The sequence below is a fragment of the Haliotis rufescens genome, unplaced genomic scaffold (assembly GCF_023055435.1).
Source record: "Haliotis rufescens isolate VD_foot unplaced genomic scaffold, xgHalRufe1.0.p SCAF_27, whole genome shotgun sequence".
Classification (NCBI taxonomy): domain Eukaryota; kingdom Metazoa; phylum Mollusca; class Gastropoda; order Lepetellida; family Haliotidae; genus Haliotis; species Haliotis rufescens.
Genome location: NW_025963968.1, coordinates 3440675 through 3463823, shown reverse-complemented (window position 1 = coordinate 3463823; position 23149 = coordinate 3440675). Strand labels below are relative to the sequence as shown.

The window sequence follows — 23149 nt, the reverse complement described above, 5'->3', positions numbered from 1 at the left end:
TACAAACATGTATCCGACTTGAATCGTATTATGAAACATGTTGCACAACGACATATATACGTGCACCTAAAGTCGTGACATATTATGACATGAATGCATTTTGTGAATATACTTCCACATTTCAGCCATATGTCCTGGACAGAGACACTGGACACAATAGGAAAAAAATCATGTTTCTCATCATAACGCCAGCATCAGTACCCCCTGGAATTAGTATAAAGCTACATCCGATATCAGTCGAAGTAATAAATTTATCATTTTCCGATCCAAATAGAAAGCGCACATTACGATACAAATTTTACCACAGGAACTCGTTATTGGTCAGTAAATAAAAATATATACCCCCTCTACTTACATATAGGGGGTATATATTTTTATTTACTGACCAATAACGAGTTCCTGTGAATTTTACCCAGTAAATGTGAATGAGATCGTTCAAACATTACTTAACCTTCCTGCTTACCTCCCTTTATTAACTGTTACATAGCGGTAGATGATTGAAGTCCGGAAAGCCGATATGTTGTAGATAACGGTAGATTTCACGGCAGTAGTGAATCACATGGACCCAAAGGCGTGCAGAACGTACATATCCCCTTTTCAAGACACTTCCGTGTCAATTTGTGAGGCCTTTTGATTTTGTTAATTGTGTGACTTCGGTTGTGTGCATCCCCACCCCTGCTCCCTTACAAAACCCTCGCTCCGCCTCTGATGAAGGGTGCATCATACACGCGATCAGCTGACGCCAGATAACTGTTAAAAAATGTGCTTCGTGCAAAGATACCAGATACTAGTAGAGCCAGTGCGTCCTGATACCTACATCAGAGTTTATGAAAATCTATATTCGAGTTTGATGCCTTGTGGGTATACATTCTGACGTGCATCGTCCGCTCCGATAACGCTAATTAACATTATACATCTACACTTGTATAGCAGTATCACAGAACATGCCATCGTCGATGTCGTCATGATACGCCCATGACGCTGCGGATCCATGTCACGTAGTCGGTGACGCGTGTGAAGACGGCAGGAAATTCCCCGGGACGATCACGGCTGGTGAAGGAGACGACGCCCGCTATGACGTCTTCACCGTCCTCCCGGCACACTAGTGGACTCCCGCTATCCCCCTGCAAGAGTGAGTGAGTGACCACGGTTAACGTTGCTTTCAACAGTTCTTGTGTTTGTTTGTCAGCAATATTCCTGCTGACGGCTGTCTGTAAATAATCAAGTCTGGACCAGACAACCCAGTGATTGACATCATGAGCATCGATCCATACAACTGGGATACGATGACATGCATCAACCAAGTCAGTGAGCCTGACTAACCAATTCCGTTAGACGCCTTTTACGACAAGCACAGTCGCCTCTTTCGACAAGCATGGGTTGCTGGAGACCTGCGTGTCAGCGTTATGGGGATCGGAAACCCTCAGTATGTTTACGACTGTAGTGAAATCCACGGCTACATGGCAGACACTACGTGTACAGTTCGACCAATGCGAGCCAACAACTGACGAACGTACAGTCTGAAATTACCGTAGGATAATAACATACTCTCTTTCAATCTCAGGAATTTTGTACCTCATTAAGTACCTGTGGGAATTCATCGAGGATGAATATAAAGGAAATCCCAACATTGTGGCCGGCTAAAAGTAGATTCGTCTAAATATATTCTTACAAGACCTTGACTCAAAATTGCTGGGGTTTTCTCAGCAATATTCCACTTATATCATGGCGGTTGTAAAGAAATCGAGTCTGGACCAGACAATCCAGTGATCCACGTCATGAGCACCCATCTACGCAATTGGGATACGATGACATGTATCAACCAAGTCACCGAGCCTGACCACCCGATCCCGTTAGTTGACTCTTACGATAAGCATGGGTTGGTGTATACCCGGAGTATCACGGGGATCACATATATGGCATCCGATGCTTGCCGTAAAAGGTGACTATGCATGTCGTAAGAGGCGACTAAAGGGATCGGGTGGTCAAGCTCGCTGACTAAGTTGATGCATGTCATCGTATCCCAGTTGCGTGGTTCGATGTTCATGATATCAATCACTGGATTGTCTGGTCCAGTGATTATTTACAGACCACCGTAATAGAGCTGGAAAACTGCGTGCGGCGTAAAACAACAGACAAACAAACAAACATTAACAGATTGGCGACGTAACAGCTTGAAGTATGAACTCCATACCGAGCAAACGCCGACTCCTCCATTCCTGTAGCCTGCACACACCCGTTTGTCCATGTCCCGGATACTGTAGTGGAGTTCGCACATGTAGTCACTGTACACCGGAAGCTGAATCTCACGTGCTACAGGAGATGGCCCGCCACCTAGTGGGTATCACAAGTCAAGTAGTTTGCCATTACAGATTCTCGTTTCCAAAATATCATATAATTTTAACTTTTTTCATTTTCACCTGCACGGTAATACAAAGTGCAATTTCTTCTTCAAACGTGGTGCTTCTTTATAGTTAATGTATTTGTTTAACTGCATGGTGGTTGACTTACCGTTACTGGTGCACCCCCACCCGGTAGTGACACACAGCTGCCCCACCCCTGGGAAACTGTCGTCGAAGGCACGGGGGAGGTTGACCCTCTTGATGTAGCCGAACTCGGGACCGGAAGGCACTGGACGACTCAGCCGGACCAAGGCAATGTCATTGGCCCAGATACCTGGAGAACAGAAGTGAGTGAGTGAGTAAGTGGAAGGGCGAGTAGGTTCTTGGCGAGTGAGTGAGTGAGTGAGTGAGTGAGTGAGCGAGGATGGGTATGGAGTGGACATACATAAGCATTCAGGTCGAACAAGGATAAGAACCAACGACGGGGCCACATAGTAGGTAGCGAGGTTTCGTGTGCTACTTAAGTGATGGACGCCAATGGTGACAGGATGACTACCTACTCGACTCGTTATAGTGCGGGTGGATCACTATCCTCTCCACCCCGATCTCCCACTGCATCCACTCAGATCGTTGTAGAAGTCGCCCCAGCAGATGTAGTAGCCGCTCCGCCGGCGATGTCTGACAGAGAAAACACACGATACATGACCCTTGCAGTCCTGTTTCACGATCCCCTTCCTCGGCCGGATACATTGACATCATATAGAATATTGCAGGTTTTAATGAAATAATAAAAGAAATCTGTAAGGTCAATAAGACATATTGACCTACAGTGGGCCAAGCCATAGCTACAGTGAGATATTGACCTACAGAGAGACATATTGACCTGCAGTGAGACATATTGACCTGCAGTGAGACATATTGGCCTACAGTGAGACATTCAGACCTGCAGAGAGACATATTGACCTACAGTGAGACATTCAGACCTGCAGAGAGACATATTGACCTACAGTGAGACATTCAGACCTGCATAGAGACATTTTGACCTACAGTGAGACATATTGACCTACAGTGAGACATATTGACCTACAGTGAGACATATTGACCTACAGTGAGACCTACAGAGAGACATATTGACCTGCAGTGAGACATATTGGCCTACAGTGAGACATTCAGACCTGCAGAGAGACATATTGACCTACAGTGAGACATATTAATCTGCAGTGAGACCTACAGACCTACAGAGAACCATATTGACCTACAGAGAGACATATTGACCTACAGAGAGACATATTGACCTACAGTGAGACATATTGGCATACAGTCAGGCATACAGACCTACAGAGAGACATATTGGCCTACAGTCAGGCATACAGACCTACAGAGAGACATATTGACCTACAGTCAGGCATACAGACCTACAGTGAGACATATTGGCCTACAGTCAGGCATACTGACCTACAGTGAGTCATATTGGCCTACAGTCAGGCATACAGACCTACAGAGAGACATATTGACCTACAGAGAGACATATTAGCCTACAGTGAGGCATACAGACCTACAGAGAGACATATTGACCTACAGAGAGACATATTGACCTACAGAGAGACATATTGGCCTACAGTGAGACATTCAGACCTGCAGAGAGACATATTGACCTACAGAGAGACATATTGACCTACAGTGAGACATATTGACCTACAGAGAGACATATTGTCCTACAGTGAGACATTCAGACCTGCAGAGAGACATATTGACCTACAGAGAGACATATTGACCTACAGAGAGACATATTGGCCTACAGTGAGACATTCAGACATGCAGAGAGACATATTGACCTACAGTGAGACATATTGACCTACAGAGAGACATATTGGCCTACAGTGAGACATTCAGACCTGCAGAGAGACATATTGACCTACAGAGAGACATATTGGCCTACAGTAAGGCAAACAGACCTACAAAGAGACATATTGACCTACAGAGAGACATATTGACCTACAGTGAGGCATACAGACCTGCAGAGACATATTTACCTACAGAGAGACATATTGACCTACAGAGAGACATATTGGCCTACAGTGAGGCATACAGACCTACAGAGAGACATATTGACCTACAGAGAGACATATTGACCTACAGAGAGACATATTGACCTACAGAGAGACATATTGACCTACAGTGAGACATTCAGACCTGCAGAGAGACATATTGACCTACAGTCAGGCATACAGACCTACAGAGAGACATATTGACCTACAGTCAGGCATACAGACCTACAAAGAGACATATTGACCTACAGTGAGGCATACAGACCTACAGAGAGACATATTGACCTACAGAGAGACATATTGGCCTACAGTGAGGCATACAGACCTACAGAGACACATATTGACCTACATAGAGACATATTGGCCTACAGTGAAGCATACAGACCTACAGAGAGACATATTGACCTACAGAGAGACATATTGACCTACAGAGAGACATATTGGCCTACAGTCAGGCATACAGACCTACAAAGAGACATATTGACCTACAGTGAGACATATTGACCTACAGAGAGACATATTGACCTACAGTGAGACATTCAGACCTGCAGAGAGACATATTGACCTACAGAGAGACATATTGACCTACAGAGAGACATATTGGCCTACAGTCAGGCATACAGACCTACAAAGAGACATATTGACCTACAGTGAGTCATATTTGCCTACAGTCAGGCATAGAGACCTACAGAGAGACATATTGTTCTACAGAGAGACATATTGGCCTACAGTCAGGCATAGAGACCTACAGTGAGGCATACAGACCTACAGAGAGACATATTGACCTACAGTGAGACATATTGACCTACAGAGAGACATATTGACCTACAGAGAGACATATTGACCTACAGTGAGACATATTGACCTGCAGAGAGACATATTGACCTACAGTGAGACATATTGACCTACAGAGAGACATATTGGCCTACAGTGAGACATTCAGACCTGCAGAGAGACATATTGACCTACAGAGAGACATATTGACCTACAGAGAGACATATTGGCCTACAGTCAGGCATACAGACCTACAGAGAGACATATTGACCTACAGTGAGTCATATTGGCCTACAGTGAGGCATACAGACCTACAGAGAGACATATTGTTCTACAGAGAGACATATTGACCTACAGAGAGACATATTGGCCTACAGTGAGACATTCAGACCTGCAGAGAGACATATTGACCTACAGAGAGACATATTGACCTACAGAGAGACATATTGACCTACAGTGAGGCATACAGACCTACAGATAGACATATTGACCTACAGAGAGACATATTGACCTACAGTGAGGCATACTGACCTACAGTGAGGCATACTGACCTACAGTGAGACTTATTGACCTACAAAGAGACATATTGACCTACAGTGAGTCATATTGGCCTACAGTGAGGCATACTGACCTACAGTGAGACTTATTGACCTACAAAGAGACATATTGACCTACAGAGAGACATATTGACCTACAGTGAGGCATACTGACCTACAGTGAGACTTACCCTGAGTTTAGTTGTGGCGAGACGGACTTCCCAGTTGCGAGGTGTTCGAGCATTTGATCTTTAATGAAAAAACGAACAGTTGGACAAATATTCATTGGTTCATATTATAGACATTGATATAGACAAAGTTATCTTGTCAGTATGTGTCTCATCTTCCCAAGGCAAGAGAGTTCACTTACTTTAAAAGTCCAGTTCCCACCCTTGCGGCGGAAACTGATTTTTTTATAGTCAGTTAACTCTCTTCCCTGAGGAAGATGAGACACATGCAGTAAAGATAACTTTAATCCAGAGCATCAACACGGCGCGCAAAATTTATAAGCATGCCAACCTATTGATTCAAGTACCTAGACTGTCATAAAGCGCATATGTGTAACCCAGAAGGTGAAACAAATTGTAATTTGGATGGGGGGGACGGGTGGCCCAGTCGTCTAAGGCGCCGCAATTCGCTGTGCAGAGTTGCGTCCCTTGGGCACACCAGAAACCTATGATTCAAAATCCAAATTTGAATAGCTAATATATACAAAATTGTTTAGGCTTTGGATATATCATCTATACAAAATTGTTTACGCTTCGGATATATCATTTATCCAAAGTTACTACATGGGGGCGTTCTTGTTATGAAATAGACTACGACGCAATCCAAATCATTACGAACGGAACGACATGGGAAAGACGTTGTCATACCTGCACCTGCGTCGACGGTGAGATTCTCTGTAACGGTCCCTCCTGTGCTTTAGAGTATAAGCCTGAGTTCGAGTACATGTGTACCAAGGTAAGAAATATTTATGTGTTTATGATTTGCGAAGTAAGTTTTCCTTAGAAAATGGGGGGCACGGGTGGCCCAGTCGTCTGAGGCGCCGCAAGTCGCTGTGCAGAGTTGCGTCCCTTGGGCACACCAGAAACCTATGATTGTGGGTTCGCCCCGAGTATGTTTCTAAGTTTGTCAGCGCCATACCCGTGCTCGTGGGTTTCACCGAAGTGGTAAACGCCTAAGACCTGCATCACTTCGGGCTTTCCTCCCACATTAAGCTGACACGCCGTGATATGACTGGAATACTGTTAAAAGCGGCGTTAAACACAACTCCCTCACTCACTGTAATTTGCATGTGGCAACTTCAGAATCAGAAATGAGAACATGTTACATATGTGTTTTAATACATATGTAATATACAAGTAGAAAACAAAACTCGTCACATGCTTTGACAACAATGACTTCCTGGAACATTTGGTATTGTCTTCAAGGAATAAGAGTGAGTGAGTGAGTGAGTGCGGTTTTACGCCGCTTTTAGCAATATTCCAGCAATATCACGGCGGGGGACACCAGATATGGGCTTCACACATTGTACCCATGTCGGGAATCGAACCCGGGTCTTCGGCGTGACGAGAGAACGCTGTAACCACTAGGCTACCCGACCGCCCCCAAGGAATAAGAGGACACAATCATAGTGGTATACATGATAAATGTTTAAATTTTAACTCAATTGCAATGGCATAAAACCTCTTTTGTTGGCACATCATATGTTAGCAACATATGCTGCATTGTCTAGAATTGGACGAACAATTATGGCAGTCACACAATGGCTGGACGAAAAGGCATAGTAAATGTTTTGTATTTCTACCGTGGTAAATTTTACAATGTTTCATAATTAATCTTTTGGAAGTGAGTGAGTGAGTATAGTTTTACGCCGCTTTTAGCAATATTCCAGCAAAATCACGGCGGGGGACATCAGAAATGAGCTTCACACATTGTACCCATGTCGGGAATCGAACCCGGGTCTTCGGCGTGACGAGCGAACGCTTTAACCACTAGGCTACCCGACCGCCACTTCTTTTGGAAGTAATAATAACATTGTTGTTACATCATTTTATGATGCCCTAGGTCAGTGAAGACATGCTTGATATTGTTATAACTGAAACCCACAACGTCGTGCGTGCGTAGTGTTTATATAACCATGAATCATACTTCTCTAATAAGCGTTCACCGCCTCATGCTTATCGTACTGAATGTTTACTGTTGTTACAAGGATGAACGTTTCCCGACTGTTCCCGTGTCAGATCTTGGCTCCCTTTGATCATTAAGCCCGGCTAACACAGGCATGTTTGTTATGATTGTTTTAAAAAATATTTTCATGATGACTTATACATTTATTATGTACACATATCATTATACATGTGTGCGGGGCGGTCGGGTAGACTAGTGGTTAAAGTGTTTGCTCGTCACGCCGAAGACCCGGGTTCGATTCCCGACATGGGTAGATAGATCAACCTCGAATAACCATTTCTTGTTACATTTTTAGGTACCATCAAAGATGGGTGCATACGTTCTATCGCCCGTCAGTGTATAAACACTCACCCGTACTCCTTAAAGCAGTGGGCTGCGGTGATGACCCACCGGTCATTGAGAACTGTTCCCCCACAGAAAATATGACGATGCTGAAGTGGAATTCCCAGGAACCGCGTGGTTACTATGGTGGCCCTTAGCAACACCAACCAGGGCGTGGAACCCCGCGAGACAGGGCGGCCTCCTATAGCCCTCTCTACGCGTGATTCAGCATCTGGGGAGGAAGAGAAAGCAAAGATGAAAATGTGATATCTAGTAACTCAACGTTATTCTTCCTTTCATAGTCAGTCCCCTATGTGTCCAATAATCACAAAGATTTTCGGTATTGTTTCTATATTCGAGTAAGGAGAACGGGGGGCCAAGCCGTCTGAGGCGCCGCAATTCGCTGTGCAGTGAGTGAGTGAGTGAGTATGGTTTCACGCCGCTTTTAGCAATATTTCAGCAATACCACGGCGGGGGACACCAGAAATGGGCTTCACACACTGTACCCATGTCGGGAATCGAACCCGGGTCTTCGGCTTGACGAGCGAACCACTAGGCTACCCGACCACCCCTCGCTATGCAAACTTGCGTCCCTTCGGCACGCCAGAAACCTATTATTGTGGGTTCGAATCCCGGTTCGCCCCGATTATGTCTGCGCCATACCAGTGCTCCTGGGTTTTACCGAAGTGATAAACATCTACGACCTGCATCACTTCGGGTTTTCCTCCCACATCAAGCTGACACGCCATGACATAACTGGAATACTGTTAAAAGCGGCGTTAATTCCAACTCACTCTCTATATTTGTTTATCTCAAGACCTGTTTATTTATCACCCATCAATGATATATGTCAATGCTCGTCAAACAAGCTAAGTACCAATGCATCCCCTATGTTCTTCTGTTAACTCCGTGGCTCAGTTGTCTTAAACGCCGCAATTTGCTGTGCAGTGTCAACTTTAAAAGCGGCGTTAACTCCAACAAGCTCACGCTATCTCAATATCCGCACATATATCCATATATCTGTATCACACCATCCATCTTCTACCCGTCTGTCACGTCAGTCCACTCACAATGTGCCATCTCAATGTATCTCCGTCCTTCCATCAAGTTACCACATATATAAGTGGCCATCTGTTGTCCTATATAACATCATACTCAATCACATATGTAAGTAGATAACTATATATTTGGTTCACACGCCATACGGTGTCGGTCCGAAATGTCGAAAATCTAAGATCATTGTTGAAGACCATTGCACCAAGTACTTTCGACTGTTCGTTGTCGGTTGAAGATCATTGCACCAAGTACTTTCGACTGTTCGGTGTCGGTTGAAGATCATTGCACCGAGTACTTTCGACAGTTCGGTGTTGGTTGAAGATCATTGCACCAAGTACTTTCGACTGTTCGGTGTCGGTTGAAGATCATTGCACCGAGTACTTTCGACAGTTCGGTGTTGGTTGAAGATCATTGCACCGAGTACTTTCGACTGTTCGGTGTCGGTTGAAGATCATTTCACCGAGTACTTTCGACTGCTCGGTGTCGATTAAAGATCATATTGCACCGAGTACTTTCGACAGTTCAGTGTTGTGTACAGAACACAAGACATATACATATATTGCCACTGTTTAATAGAATTATTGTAACAACTGTTTCATATTGTATTTGCTCATGATATAGTCGGAATTGTACAATCGACTCTGCTTTCTGCAGAGACTTCTATTGGATATGGAAAGGGTTTTGTCGCTTTATTTATATAATTATTATATAGTTTACCATCATAATGCATTTTATAAGAGTTCATATGCAAATGCACTTTGCGGGAAAAGTTATCAGTCTAAATTTACCAGGAGTCGAGGTAAATTGTTTGATAGGCATTACTTAGAAGTTGACGGATGACAAAGTAGACACAATTTATGGACAACAACTTGAGCGTGTGGGAGCGCGGTTCCCATGGTTTTGTGTGTAGCTTTCTCCAAATCTACCTCAACACGTGTTTAGGTCTCCTCTGCCCTGTTTGTAAGTAACATTGATCACCTTGATCTTAAATCTGTGTCTATTTTGAATTTTATAATCTAGCAGAGAGAAGTAGGGAGAAGAGCAATGCCGACGAAGACATAAGTCAATTCGGGACCGCTATTTGTTGTATTGCTCTCTTCTATTTCCGTCCAATTGTCGTCAGTTTTAGCTTTTTAACCTTATGTGGGGAAAATAGAAATACCGACGAGGCCATAAGTTAATTGGTACCACTTATTGTTAATCAAATACATTATCTGGCCTTTTCGATAGTTCGGTACTGAACATAACAACATGACAATTTCGCCATTTGATATTTCGGTCCTACTATATATGAACGATTCTCGACGCTTCGGCCTTGAACCGCCATTCTCACTGGTTCTTCCTCATCCGCCGTCCCATCACTTAAGCATCAATATCCAACTTCATCATCTCTTCACCAACCTTCAATCTGTCTTTATTCCCCACCCATCTCTCTACACGTCGACCAATCGATCAAATGATCTATCTATCAATCTTATCCACCAATCCGTCCGTCCATCCATACATATCTCTATCGGTTTTATCCGTCCATCCATCCATATCTCTATCGGTTTTATCCGTCCGTCCATCCATATCTCTGTCGGTTTTATCCGCCCATCCATACATATCTCTATCGGTTTTATCCGTCCATCCATCCATATCCCTATCGGTTTTATCCGTCCATCCATACATATCTCTATCGGTTTTATCCGTCCGTCCATCCATATCTCTGTCGGTTTTATCCGCCCATCCACACATATCTCTATCGGTTTTATCCGTCCATCCATCCATATCTCTATCGGTTTTATCCGTCCATCCATCCATATATCTATCGGTTCCATCCGTCCATCCATCCATATCTCTATCGGTTCCATCCGTCCATCCATATCTCTATCAGTTTTATCCGTCCATCCATCCATATCTCTATCGTTTTTTTCGTCCATCCATCCATATCTCTATCGGTTTCATCCGTCCATCCACACATATCTCTATCGGTTTTGATCCGTCCATCCATACATATCTCTATCGGTTTTATCCGTCCATCCATCCATATCTCTATCGGTTTTATCCGTCCATCCATCCATATCTCTATCGGTTTCATCCGTCCAGCCATACATATCTCTATCGGTTTTATCCGTCCATCCATCCATATCTCTATCGGTTTTATCCGTCCAGCCATCCATATCTCTATCGGTTTCATCCGTCCAGCCATACACATCTCTATCGGTTTTATCCGTCCATCCGTCCGTATCTCTATCGGTTTTATCCGTCCATCCATACATATCTCTATCGGTTTTATCCGTCCAGCCATACATATCTCTATCGGTTCCATCCGTCCATCCATCCATATATCTATCGGTTTTATCCGTCCACCCATACATATCTCTATCGGTTTTATCCGTCCATCCATCCATATATCTATCGGTTTTATCCGCCCATCCATACATATCTCTATCGGTTTTATCCGTCCATCCATCCATATCCCTATCGGTTTTATCCGTCCATCCATACATATCTCTATCGGTTTTATCCGTCCGTCCATCCATATCTCTGTCGGTTTTATCCGCCCATCCACACATATCTCTATCGGTTTTATCCGTCCATCCATCCATATCTCTATCGGTTTTATCCGTCCATCCATCCATATATCTATCGGTTCCATCCGTCCATCCATCCATATCTCTATCGGTTCCATCCGTCCATCCATATCTCTATCAGTTTTATCCGTCCATCCATCCATATCTCTATCGTTTTTTTCGTCCATCCATCCATATCTCTATCGGTTTCATCCGTCCATCCACACATATCTCTATCGGTTTTGATCCGTCCATCCATACATATCTCTATCGGTTTTATCCGTCCATCCATCCATATCTCTATCGGTTTTATCCGTCCATCCATCCATATCTCTATCGGTTTCATCCGTCCAGCCATACATATCTCTATCGGTTTTATCCGTCCATCCATCCATATCTCTATCGGTTTTATCCGTCCAGCCATCCATATCTCTACCGGTTTCATCCGTCCAGCCATACACATCTCTATCGGTTTTATCCGTCCATCCGTCCGTATCTCTATCGGTTTTATCCGTCCATCCATACATATCTCTATCGGTTTTATCCGTCCAGCCATACATATCTCTATCGGTTCCATCCGTCCATCCATCCATATATCTATCGGTTTTATCCGTCCACCCATACATATCTCTATCGGTTTTATCCGTCCATCCATCCATATATCTATCGGTTTTATCCGCCCATCCATACATATCTCTATCGGTTTTATCCGTCCATCCATCCATATCCCTATCGGTTTTATCCGTCCATCCATACATATCTCTATCGGTTTTATCCGTCCGTCCATCCATATCTCTGTCGGTTTTATCCGCCCATCCACACATATCTCTATCGGTTTTATCCGTCCATCCATCCATATCTCTATCGGTTTTATCCGTCCATCCATCCATATATCTATCGGTTCCATCCGTCCATCCATCCATATCTCTATCGGTTCCATCCGTCCATCCATATCTCTATCAGTTTTATCCGTCCATCCATCCATATCTCTATCGTTTTTTTCGTCCATCCATCCATATCTCTATCGGTTTCATCCGTCCATCCACACATATCTCTATCGGTTTTGATCCGTCCATCCATACATATCTCTATCGGTTTTATCCGTCCATCCATCCATATCTCTATCGGTTTTATCCGTCCAGCCATCCATATCTCTATCGGTTTCATCCGTCCACCCATACATATCTCTATCGGTTTCATCCGTCCAGCCATCCATATCTCTATCGGTTTTATCCGTCCATCCATACATATCTCTATCGGTTTTATCCGTCCAGCCATACATATCTCTATCGGTTCCATCCGTCCATCCATCCATATATCTATCGGTTTTATCCGTCCACCCATACATATCTCTATCGGTTTGATCCGTCCATCCATACATATCCCTATCGGTTTTATCCGTCCATCCGTCCATCCATCCATCATGTATCGTCTCAACCCTCCATCTTCCCCACCATCAAAATAATCTTATTCACCCTTCCATCGATCACTTCCATGTCAAAACATCCACCAATCCATCTATCTATGCACATTTCTGCAATGTAACTGAACAAGACTATAGGGTAATTCTGGCACTGAACATGTGGGGCATTGCGTCAAGGCCATGTGGTCCATCAGGCAAACAACGCTTCCATCAGTCAGCTTCTCCCGAGTTTATTATCCTTGTTATGCAAATAAACAATACATTTGAAACCCATTATCTAACAAGCTGGTCGATAAACATCGGATTAATAGCATCCATTAAAAAGATAAACAACGTCTTAATAACATGTTATAAATAGATGAAAAAAATGGAGCCTGTAACCTGGTGTAATAAGTCGACAGCAGCATGCGGCAAGAGTACAACGTCTTCTTCAATATATTACTTGGTAGACACAATGTTATGGATAACAACTTCTTTAATACTGTCATACTTTTTGCTTGACAACGGTATAAGGATCTATACCGAAACGCCACTTTTCTACAGTATTAAAGAAATTGATATCTATAAAATTGTGTCTACCTTGTCATCCGTAAACTTCTAAGTAATGCCTATCAAACAATATATTACTTACAAATAAACCAACCATGGCCTAGTTTCTAAATCTGTGTTGCATTTTAATTTCAACTCCTAGTTCTCTCTTCTATGTAATCTGGTATGGTCGCAACTGGAGCAGGGTTTCAATTCTATTTCGCGAATACAGTTATCATTTACAGTAAACTACGGTTATAACGAACACGCTTATAACGAACTGACGGATATAACGAACTACTTTTTTGGTCCCGACTATTGCTGTAGTTATGCTGTATATATGCTTATAACGAACTACGGTTACAACGAACTAAAATTAGTAGTCCCTTTGAGTTCGTTATAACCGTACTTTACTGTATAACTAAATCTTACTAAGAATTCTCATGATTGATCAACTTTTAAACCTACTTCAATGGAGAAACGTATTGCTATAAAATATGGATGACAAAATAACTCAAACAAAAAATGGTCACTTTTATCCTCAGCATTTGATTCTTAACTCTCAGTTGATACATATGCTATGTTTGAGTCTGATTGTGTGTTGCAACCGTTTTAGTTTGAAACTTTAACATTTTATAGTGACTGAGTGAGTTGGGTTTAACGCCGCTTTTAACAGTATTCCAGTTATATCGCGGCGTGTCAGCTAAATGTGGGAGGAAAACCCGAAGTGATTAAATATTATAGAGTGTATTGTGTCATTCTATGCAATCCGAAAAATGTTTTGATGGAATTCTGTATTACTCTACAACTTTAGGAACAATAAAAATGTAATTACAAAAATAATTCTGATGATTAATTTTACACTGACAAATCTGAATAATGTCATCTTGTTATCCAGTCATGTTTGTCTGAATAACAGTGAGTGACTCACGTTACACTTATTGCTCCGTGACTAATATTTGTCACTGAGTCATAAAGTTACAGAGTTAAAGTTTATGAATGTATGTGTGACTCAACATGTCCTTACATCTGAACTGGAAACACTATTCGCAATAGCACACAGATCGCTCATTGAACGTCACCTCACCACTGCACATGGGCTCTCTCTAACATTATCTACACAACAGATGCCTTCAAGCGGGCACAGCGACTCTCACCGGAATTACACGATTGGGTCACATATGAGTCCAAGATGTGGCATGTGACAGTATGATCACGTGATCACAAGGGACTGATATCTCGTGATGCGGTTGTGACATACAGCACGGGGGAGTTGGGTGCGAGATCAAGCAGACCGGTGATGGAGAAGCAACACTTAAAGCATTGAGACATGTTTCAACATAAGGCCACTTCCGGTACGTAATGACGTATTGATGTTCAGGGGTAGAACGCTCGCCATGCCGGCAGGTGAATCGATTTCGTTTCATTCTCACGACGAGGTAGCGTTATGGTAGAGTCGTGTTAAAGGAAATGAAGGACATGTGATGGAAAACCAAACCCATGTATACGACCTTCTGCGTAATACGGACCGCGAATTTCGTCTAAGTCGAACAGGCATTGATCTGTTTACTGTCATAATACACTGCCTGACATTGGCCCCATGTATGTCCCTACGGGACCTTAGTTCCTATAGATGTTTTATTACCGAGTGCGGCGTTAATCAAGAAAAGAAGACTGACTGACTGACTGAGTATGGTTTTACGCCGCTTTTAGCAATATTCCAGCAATATCACGGCGAGGGACACCAAAAATGGGCTTCACACGTTGTACCCATGTCGGGAATCGAACCCGGGTCTTCGGCGTGACGAGGAAACGCTTTAACCACTAGGCTACCCGACCGCCCCAAGAAAAGAAGAACGTAAATATAAGCGCCAAAACCCTTTCCATAGTCAAATAAATCTCTGCTAAAAGCAGGGTCAACTATACGATACCGAGTGTATCAAGGGCATGTGTTTATGAATCACTCTCAACAAGTGCTGATACCATATGCTCATGAGCTTATCTTGGCACCTGTCACAAACACTTGCAAAGGCAAGTCAGTTGTTCACCTCAAAGAACATATGGTACAAGTCAAAATAAGGAATTGCATCGGACATAATTTTTGTCAACTTTGGAAATGTCCTCCACAATGTCTACCATAAAACTACACACAGGAAATGCTCGGAATGGTCTAACGCCAGTACCTACAATTCTTAGTTTTCGAAATGCCATCGAAAATAAATAAATCACAATCGTTTCACAGACCACAGTAGCTGGGGAACAGTCTTGGTAAGTGTGTTCTTTGACAAAATACTCTTTGGTGTCCCCCGCCGTGATATTGCTGGAATATTGCTACAATCGGCTTTAACTTTAACAAACTACACCTTATGTCTTAAAAACCACACTCACTCACTCTTATTTCTAAAACTACACCTTATTTCTTAAACAGTTCCGGAGCAGAACAGGTGCCAGTATGTACTGCTTAATTCTTGATAGAGATGTCTGAATCGTGACTGATTGTGTGTCAGCATCCCATAGCATTATCTCAAAGTATTACTTATATCGAAGCATTCATATGACCTACACCTTCCTATCAACTGTTTGATCTCTGCTTGTCTCAGCTCTTTCGATTAGGGCGTCTATATAAGACAACAAGGAGTCTAAAGAGAACTCCGCCCTTTGATCCACTGCCTTCAAGATAACGACAATCCATGCGGGAATAGAAAAAACAAGTCATGTTCCTCGGAATACGTATTTCAATGTAATGATTTAAAATTGATTGTGATTATAAAGGGCATCTACGAGTGTGTATAGGCACGTTACCTAGCATGATTAGATAATGACATAAAGGTCATATACCAATATTCAAAAAATAATAACGCGACAATGCCAGCATCTTTCCTGATCATCTGATCATCTCATCAGCATCTGATGAAGATCTCATTATCCTGAAGTCTAGTGGAAGGTTCATTAGTCCTATATATACCATCACACTGAGTACTTGATAAACTGTCCTATATACACCGGCACACTGAGTACATAACTATTCTCACGGTAAATGTACTTTATCATATTCCAGAAATGTGTCTGAGCTCTCCGATAATGCGTGGTTTCTGCATCTATCTGGGACGTTATGATAAGATATATCCCAGACGATCATCTACTCTAACGTGAAGAGTGGACATGTGGTATACAGTGGTCTTGGGTGCTCCAGTTGATCTACCAGTCACTCGGCCGTGGTTGTGGGTTTGAATCCCAGTTCGTTTTGAGTTTGATAAGTTATTAAATGGAAACAGGGGGAATGTCAAGAGAGTAAGTTGTCTTAGTGACCCAAGGGAAATGTCGAGAGAGTAAGTTGTCTTACTGACCCTAGGGACATGTCGAGAGAGTAAGTTGTCTTAGTGACCCTAGGGAAATGTCGAGAGAGTAAGTTGTCTTACTGACCCAAGGGAAATGTCGAGAGAGTACGTTGTCTTAGTGACCCAAGGGAAATGTCGAGAGAGTAAGTTGTCTTATTGACCCAAGGGGAATGTCGAGGTAGCAAGGTGTCTTAGTGACGCAAGGGAAATGTCGAGAGAGTAAGTGTCTTACTGACCCAAGGGAAATGTCAAGAGAGTAAGTTGTCTTACTGACCCAAGGGAAATGTCGAGGTAACAAGGTGTCTTACTGACCCAAGGGAAATGTCGAGAGAGTAAGTTGTCTTACTGACCCAAGGGAAATGTCGAGAGAGTGCGTTGTCTTAGTGACCCAAGGGAAATGTCGAGAGAGTAAGTTGTCTTATTGACCCAAGGGGAATGTCGAGGTAGCAAGGTGTCTTAGTGACGCAAGGGAAATGTCGAGAGAGTAAGTGTCTTATTGACCCAAGGGAAATGTCGAGAGAGTAAGTTGTCTTATTGACCCAAGGGAAATGTCGAGAGAGTAAGTTGTCTTACTGACCCAAGGGAAATGTCGAGGTAGCAAGTTGTCTTATTGACCCAAGGGAAATGTCGAGAGAGTAAGTTGTCTTATTGACCCAAGGGAAATGTCGAGAGAGTAAGTTGTCGTACTGACCAAAGGGAAACGTCAAGAGTGTAAGATGTCTTACTGACCCAAGGGAAACGTCAAGAGTGTAAGATGTCTTATTGACCCAAGGGAAATGTCGAGAGAGTAAGTTGTCTTACTGACCCAAGGGAAACGTCAAGAGTGTAAGATGTCTTATTGACCCAAGGGAAATGTCGAGAGAGTAAGTTGTCTTACTGACACTAGGGAAATGTCGAGAGAGTAAGTTGTCTTATTGACCCAAGGGAAATGTCGAGAGAGTAAGTTGTCTTATTGACCCAAGGGAAATGTCGAGAGAGTAAGTTGTCTTACTGACCCAAGGGAAATGTCGAGAGAGTAAGTTGTCTTATTGACCCAAGGGAAATGTCGAGAGAGTAAGTTGTCTTATTGACCCAAGGGAAATGTCGAGAGAGTAAGTTGTCGTACTGACCAAAGGGAAACGTCAAGAGTGTAAGATGTCTTACTGACCCAAGGGAAACGTCAAGAGTGTAAGATGTCTTATTGACCCAAGGGAAATGTCGAGAGAGTAAGTTGTCTTACTGACACTAGGGAAATGTCGAGAGAGTAAGTTGTCTTATTGACCCAAGGGAAATGTCGAGAGAGTAAGTTGTCTTATTGACCCAAGGGAAATGTCGTGAGAGTAAGTTCTCTTAGTGACCCAAAGGAAATGTCGAGGTAGCAAGGTGTCTTAGTGACGCTAGGGAAATGTCGAAGAGCAAGAAGTCTTAATGACCCGTCGAAATATTATGGGGATCACAAGTCATGACTTGAGTTTTGACGTGCATCACAAGGTACGTTTGTTCTCTACTTTCCCCATTGGTAAACACTGACGTCTACATATTTAATCTCTGATCTATATTTGTACGCGATTTAAACAAGTAGAATACCGATCTGCCTCCAAGTTGACAAAACAATATTGAATTTGTCCGGTTCGATACCAAGAGGTACGTTCAATTGATTCCTCTCACTGAGTTCAGTCGATGAGAGCATTATTTTGTGGACTGATTGTGATGGGAATGCTTGGCGTTGTAATGTCTGTAATTCAAATCGAACTATTCCCGTTTGAAGCCTCATTCTATTTAAAGATAAAACTATGAATAATACTGTGTCAACCATCCGAATTAATTTCATTTTTAGGGTCTCAGGCAAGATCTAATAATAATTCACTAAGACTTTCGTTGTCTGAGGTGTCCATTTGTCCATTGAACGTGTACGGCTGTACCTTATGATACCATCAGGTACTGATCCAGTGGGATTCTATATGCGTAAACAGTAATACCATGGTTTGTGAAGAACATACTGAAACAGGTGCTCGTGTTATCAATCACTGATTTGCCTGGTTTGCCCGCATCTTTACAGGGTCGTGATATGGCGTGATGGCTGATATTGGAAAACAGTTTAAAATATGTTAAGAAGAAGAAGAAGAAGATAATAATAATGATGATGATGATGATGTTCTTGTTGATAATAAGAATAATACTAGCGTTCAATGTGTATGTGGTCTTACCCTCTGCACTGCACAGGACAATCAGGATGGCGGGGATGAGTACAAAGAACGTTGCACGCGATGTTGTCGGGCAGATCTTTAAAAAGAGAATAAATGTGTGAATTTGGAAATTTTATTTTATTTAAATCTAAACATGACAATGTTTCATCAATGAAACGAATTTATTCACTTACAAAGTTAACAACCCTTACACGATTAACATGCACAATGAATAATAAAAACGACAAAGTCCTTTCCATACTTAGCCAGAAGAAATATCTGCTAAAAGCAGAGTCGATAATACCATTCCGACTGTATCATGAACATGTGTTTATGAATCACCATCAAATAGTGATGGTCCGAAAAGGTGAGCGTATCCTGCCCCCACCTTTGGCACAAACACATATAAAGGAAAGTCAAGAAATTCGGCTACAAGTGATTAGTGTAGGGTAGTGTGTAGGGTAGATAAAGCTACTGACTCATCGATCTGACTCAATACACAGATCAACCAACACTTTCTCAAATCATAGTCCAACCAACATTTTCCCTATTCCCAGCCCAACCAACACTTTCTCAAAACACAGCCTAACAACCATTTTCTAAAGACAATGCTTAAATAAAAAAATTGAACCCTGAATCGCATGTCACGGTACCACATATTCAAATATGAAATCCATATTCCTCAAATATATTATCAGTTTGAAGCGTATGAACCACCCTAAGCCACCTTGTGTAATGCTTTGAGAGATTACGGAAAGAAAACATCAATGATTCACAAATACATGGATAAACCCCCAAATCGTTGCGTTAAACCACTGAAGAGTTTTGCAGGTAAAGAAACTGCAAAGATCCATACGGAATGGCACTCACCATGTTTGCGTCAAGTCCCACGCTGTGTGTTCTTCTAACCCACTCAGATCTCCAGCGTTCCTGTGTCGGTCCCTTCACCAGCGAGTGGCCTTAGTGAGTAACTCAATATTTGCACATAAAACTCAGCAAGCCTTCCCCCCTCGTTTAGACATTTCTCGCGAAATTAGCAGGTTGCAGTCTGCCCACTGGAGGAAGGGCTAGTACGTTCCCGAAATCGTTAGCTCCGACGTTGAATCCACTTGTTCGATGTCCCTCGCGATGACGGCATTTTATAACGGCTTGTACGTGTGTTAAGTGCAAGAATCGGCGCATAGCTTAGCGTTAAACATACAGTGTGGTTAGATCACGAAGTTACGCTAGCCTCGGTTCACCTCGGCTATTTTGATATTGAACTGTACTTCCTAGGTTCCTAAATTAGCCGGATGTATCCAGGCAGACAAGAGTGAAGGGTTTAGGATTTACTCAAAGCGATACAACTTTCAAGAAAATGCTATCGAACGGGATACTGTCACGTATAGTATTTGTTCTCCATACACAGGAGAAATGTAACAGTTTCCTGACTTGCAGAGGGCGTATCGTCTTATGGACTTGGCATGCATAAGGCATGTGTTTGATAATTAAAGGGGCAGAGTCTTGCAGGTGTAGTTAAACATAGAACGACAGAAAAATAGTTACAAATATGTCATGCTTGTTGACCTGACGATGACACTTAATATTTAGGAAGAGAGTGTTGGCATGGGTTGAACGAGTTTTTCTTTCACTGCGCGGCTTCAGCCTAGAGGAGGTCTTCGATATTATTATTTTAAAATGACACTTAAAGATATATAATATTCAACAATAATATTATAAATATAAAAAATGCATAACTATAGGTATATCCTGATTAGCTATGACATACATGCATGTTTAAGTTGGTGTTGAATGGCCTGTTGTATAATTTGTATCTTCACCCCACAGTGTAGCTTATACACAATGTATGTATGTCTGTGTGTATGTATGTATGTATGCATGCATGCATGCATGCGTGCGTGCGTGCGTGCATGCGTTGCGTGCGTGCGTATGTATGTGTATCTACGTGTGTGTGTGTGTGTGTGTGTGTGTGTGTGTGTGTGTGTGTGTGTGTGTGTGTGTGCTTGTGTGTGTGTCACAAATATTAGTATTTCAATATTTCTTTCCTATCAAACCTATATGTAAGACTTGCCTGGCCTGGTGGACCCACCATCAACAGGTGCTCGGGGACATGGGTGTCTACAGTTCACAACTTTTGACGTATAATCGACCATGCTCTTTCTACGGAGATTTCATACGACTCTTGCTCAGAAGTTGTTTGATCAAGGTTACAATATTCAAGTCCTCGGTAAAGCTTTTAAAAGGTCTTATGGCAGACATGTGGAGGATATTTCCAAATTTGATCCATTAATGACAAAAATGATGTCTGGTGAAATTCCACATTTCTTTTATTTGTACATGTTCCTGTGTTGTTGGGTTTTTTTCAGGTAAACAATTGACATGCTTTTTCATGTGTTTGTGACGGGTCCACAGGTGGGGCAGGATACGCTCACCTTTTTGAAAACATAAATTTATGGTACATAAACACGTGATGTCGCCGGAATCGTACAACCGACTGTTTTTGGCAGTGATTTCTTATGAATATGGAAGGTGTTTATTTACTGTTATGATTTGACATGGCGAGGGCTGAGCAGCATTGATGATGAAACACATAACTACTCCCAAAATAGACAGGTGTTATACTGTTACATACCAGATCAGTTGATCGCCAGCCAGTCACGACCGACCACAGGACCGGAAAAGAGACATTCCCCTTTTTAATTATTTTTCTACTTTTTTTTCAAAATACTACACATTGAAAACTGTCTTCACTATAGCTGCATCCAATTCATTGATTAATATATATGTATCTCGTTCAACCATCCACATGGCGAAAATGCCCCCCAAGACAAGTTTTATAGGTAGGGGGGTAGGGGGGTAACTTCAGCGGGTCAGGTCTATTACCTGTCCTGGACGTTGTGATAAGTTTGTTTGTTTAACGCCGCACTCTGCAATACTCAAGCTGTATGAAGGCGGTCTGTAAATAATCGAATCTGGACAAGACGATCCAGTGATTGATATCATGAGCATCGATCCACGTAATTGGGATACGATGACATGCACCAACCAAGTCAGCGAGCCTGACAACCCGATCCCGTTAGTCTCCTCTTATGACAAGATAGTCGCCTTTTACGACAGGCATGGGTTGCTGAAGACATCTTCTGACCCGGATGCTGAATTGATATGCATAACGCTATTTAAGTTAGCAGCCAAACACAGTGGGCGTTGCATGGCTTGCATCATCTTGCCACGGGCCTGTTACTGTACCGAGTCTACTCCCCCTTCACGTGATCGTGGAGTTAAAGGGGCATGACATACGAATGTCTGATAGCCAACGTCAAACCATTCATGAATAAAAGACGGAATCGTTTTAAGATTTAGTATTCATTTATATGATAGTTGAACAATTTGATAATGTTAAAAGGAAACATATGATATATACACAGGGAAATCAACAGCACTTTTCAATGCCATCTTAACCCAGAGTCGTGTCGTTCACGACAGTGTATATATTGTTACATGTACATTAACGATTTTCACCTCAACACGTTCACACCACTTTCTGTAACGTCTCAACGTCTCACTTTCTGTAACGTCTCATTGGAATTGGGAACTAAATTTACATGAAAAGCGAATTTATGTTGCGTTTCATAAACTGATGAAGATCTGATGATCATTTAGTTACGTAAAAATTTCAAACATTTTCTTTATAAATATTTACATAGAGAAAATCATCTTCAAATTCACACCCCTGGTTGATGATGCGGGTGGGGATGTTGGTCATGCTGATGATTACATGTAAGGTTTCAAATTTATTTTGTTATCTATTTTCAATAACCATGGGGGGCACGGGTGGCCGAGTCATCTAAGGCGCAGCGATTCGCTATGCAG

General features: G+C 42.4%; 1 protein-coding gene across 1 annotated transcript; it reads right to left on the bottom strand.

The window, feature by feature from the left end:
* Nucleotides 1–344: 344 nt before the first annotated feature.
* LOC124139386 (transmembrane protease serine 9-like) lies at nucleotides 345–20233 on the bottom strand. Its single transcript, XM_046506420.2, has 8 exons — nucleotides 20150–20233; nucleotides 19301–19376; nucleotides 8245–8446; nucleotides 5892–5949; nucleotides 2903–3020; nucleotides 2512–2676; nucleotides 2195–2334; nucleotides 345–1124 (listed from the first exon to the last, which is right to left on the bottom strand). The coding sequence occupies exons 1-8, from the start codon at nucleotides 20150–20152 to the stop codon at nucleotides 963–965; spliced, it is 924 nt and encodes a 307-aa protein (XP_046362376.2). The 5' UTR covers nucleotides 20153–20233; the 3' UTR covers nucleotides 345–962.
* Nucleotides 20234–23149: the final 2916 nt, after the last annotated feature.

What these genes read in the sequence shown, in the direction of transcription:
- LOC124139386 (XM_046506420.2), bottom strand. An exon ending in TGTCCTGTGCAGTGCAGAGG is followed by an intron (nt 8,447 to 19,300) that starts GTAAGACCACAT and finishes CTTCCTCCCCAG; the next exon opens with ATGCTGAATCACGCGTAGAG. An exon ending in TCGCCACAACTAAACTCAGG is followed by an intron (nt 3,021 to 5,891) that starts GTAAGTCTCACT and finishes TTTCTCTGTCAG; the next exon opens with ACATCGCCGGCGGAGCGGCT.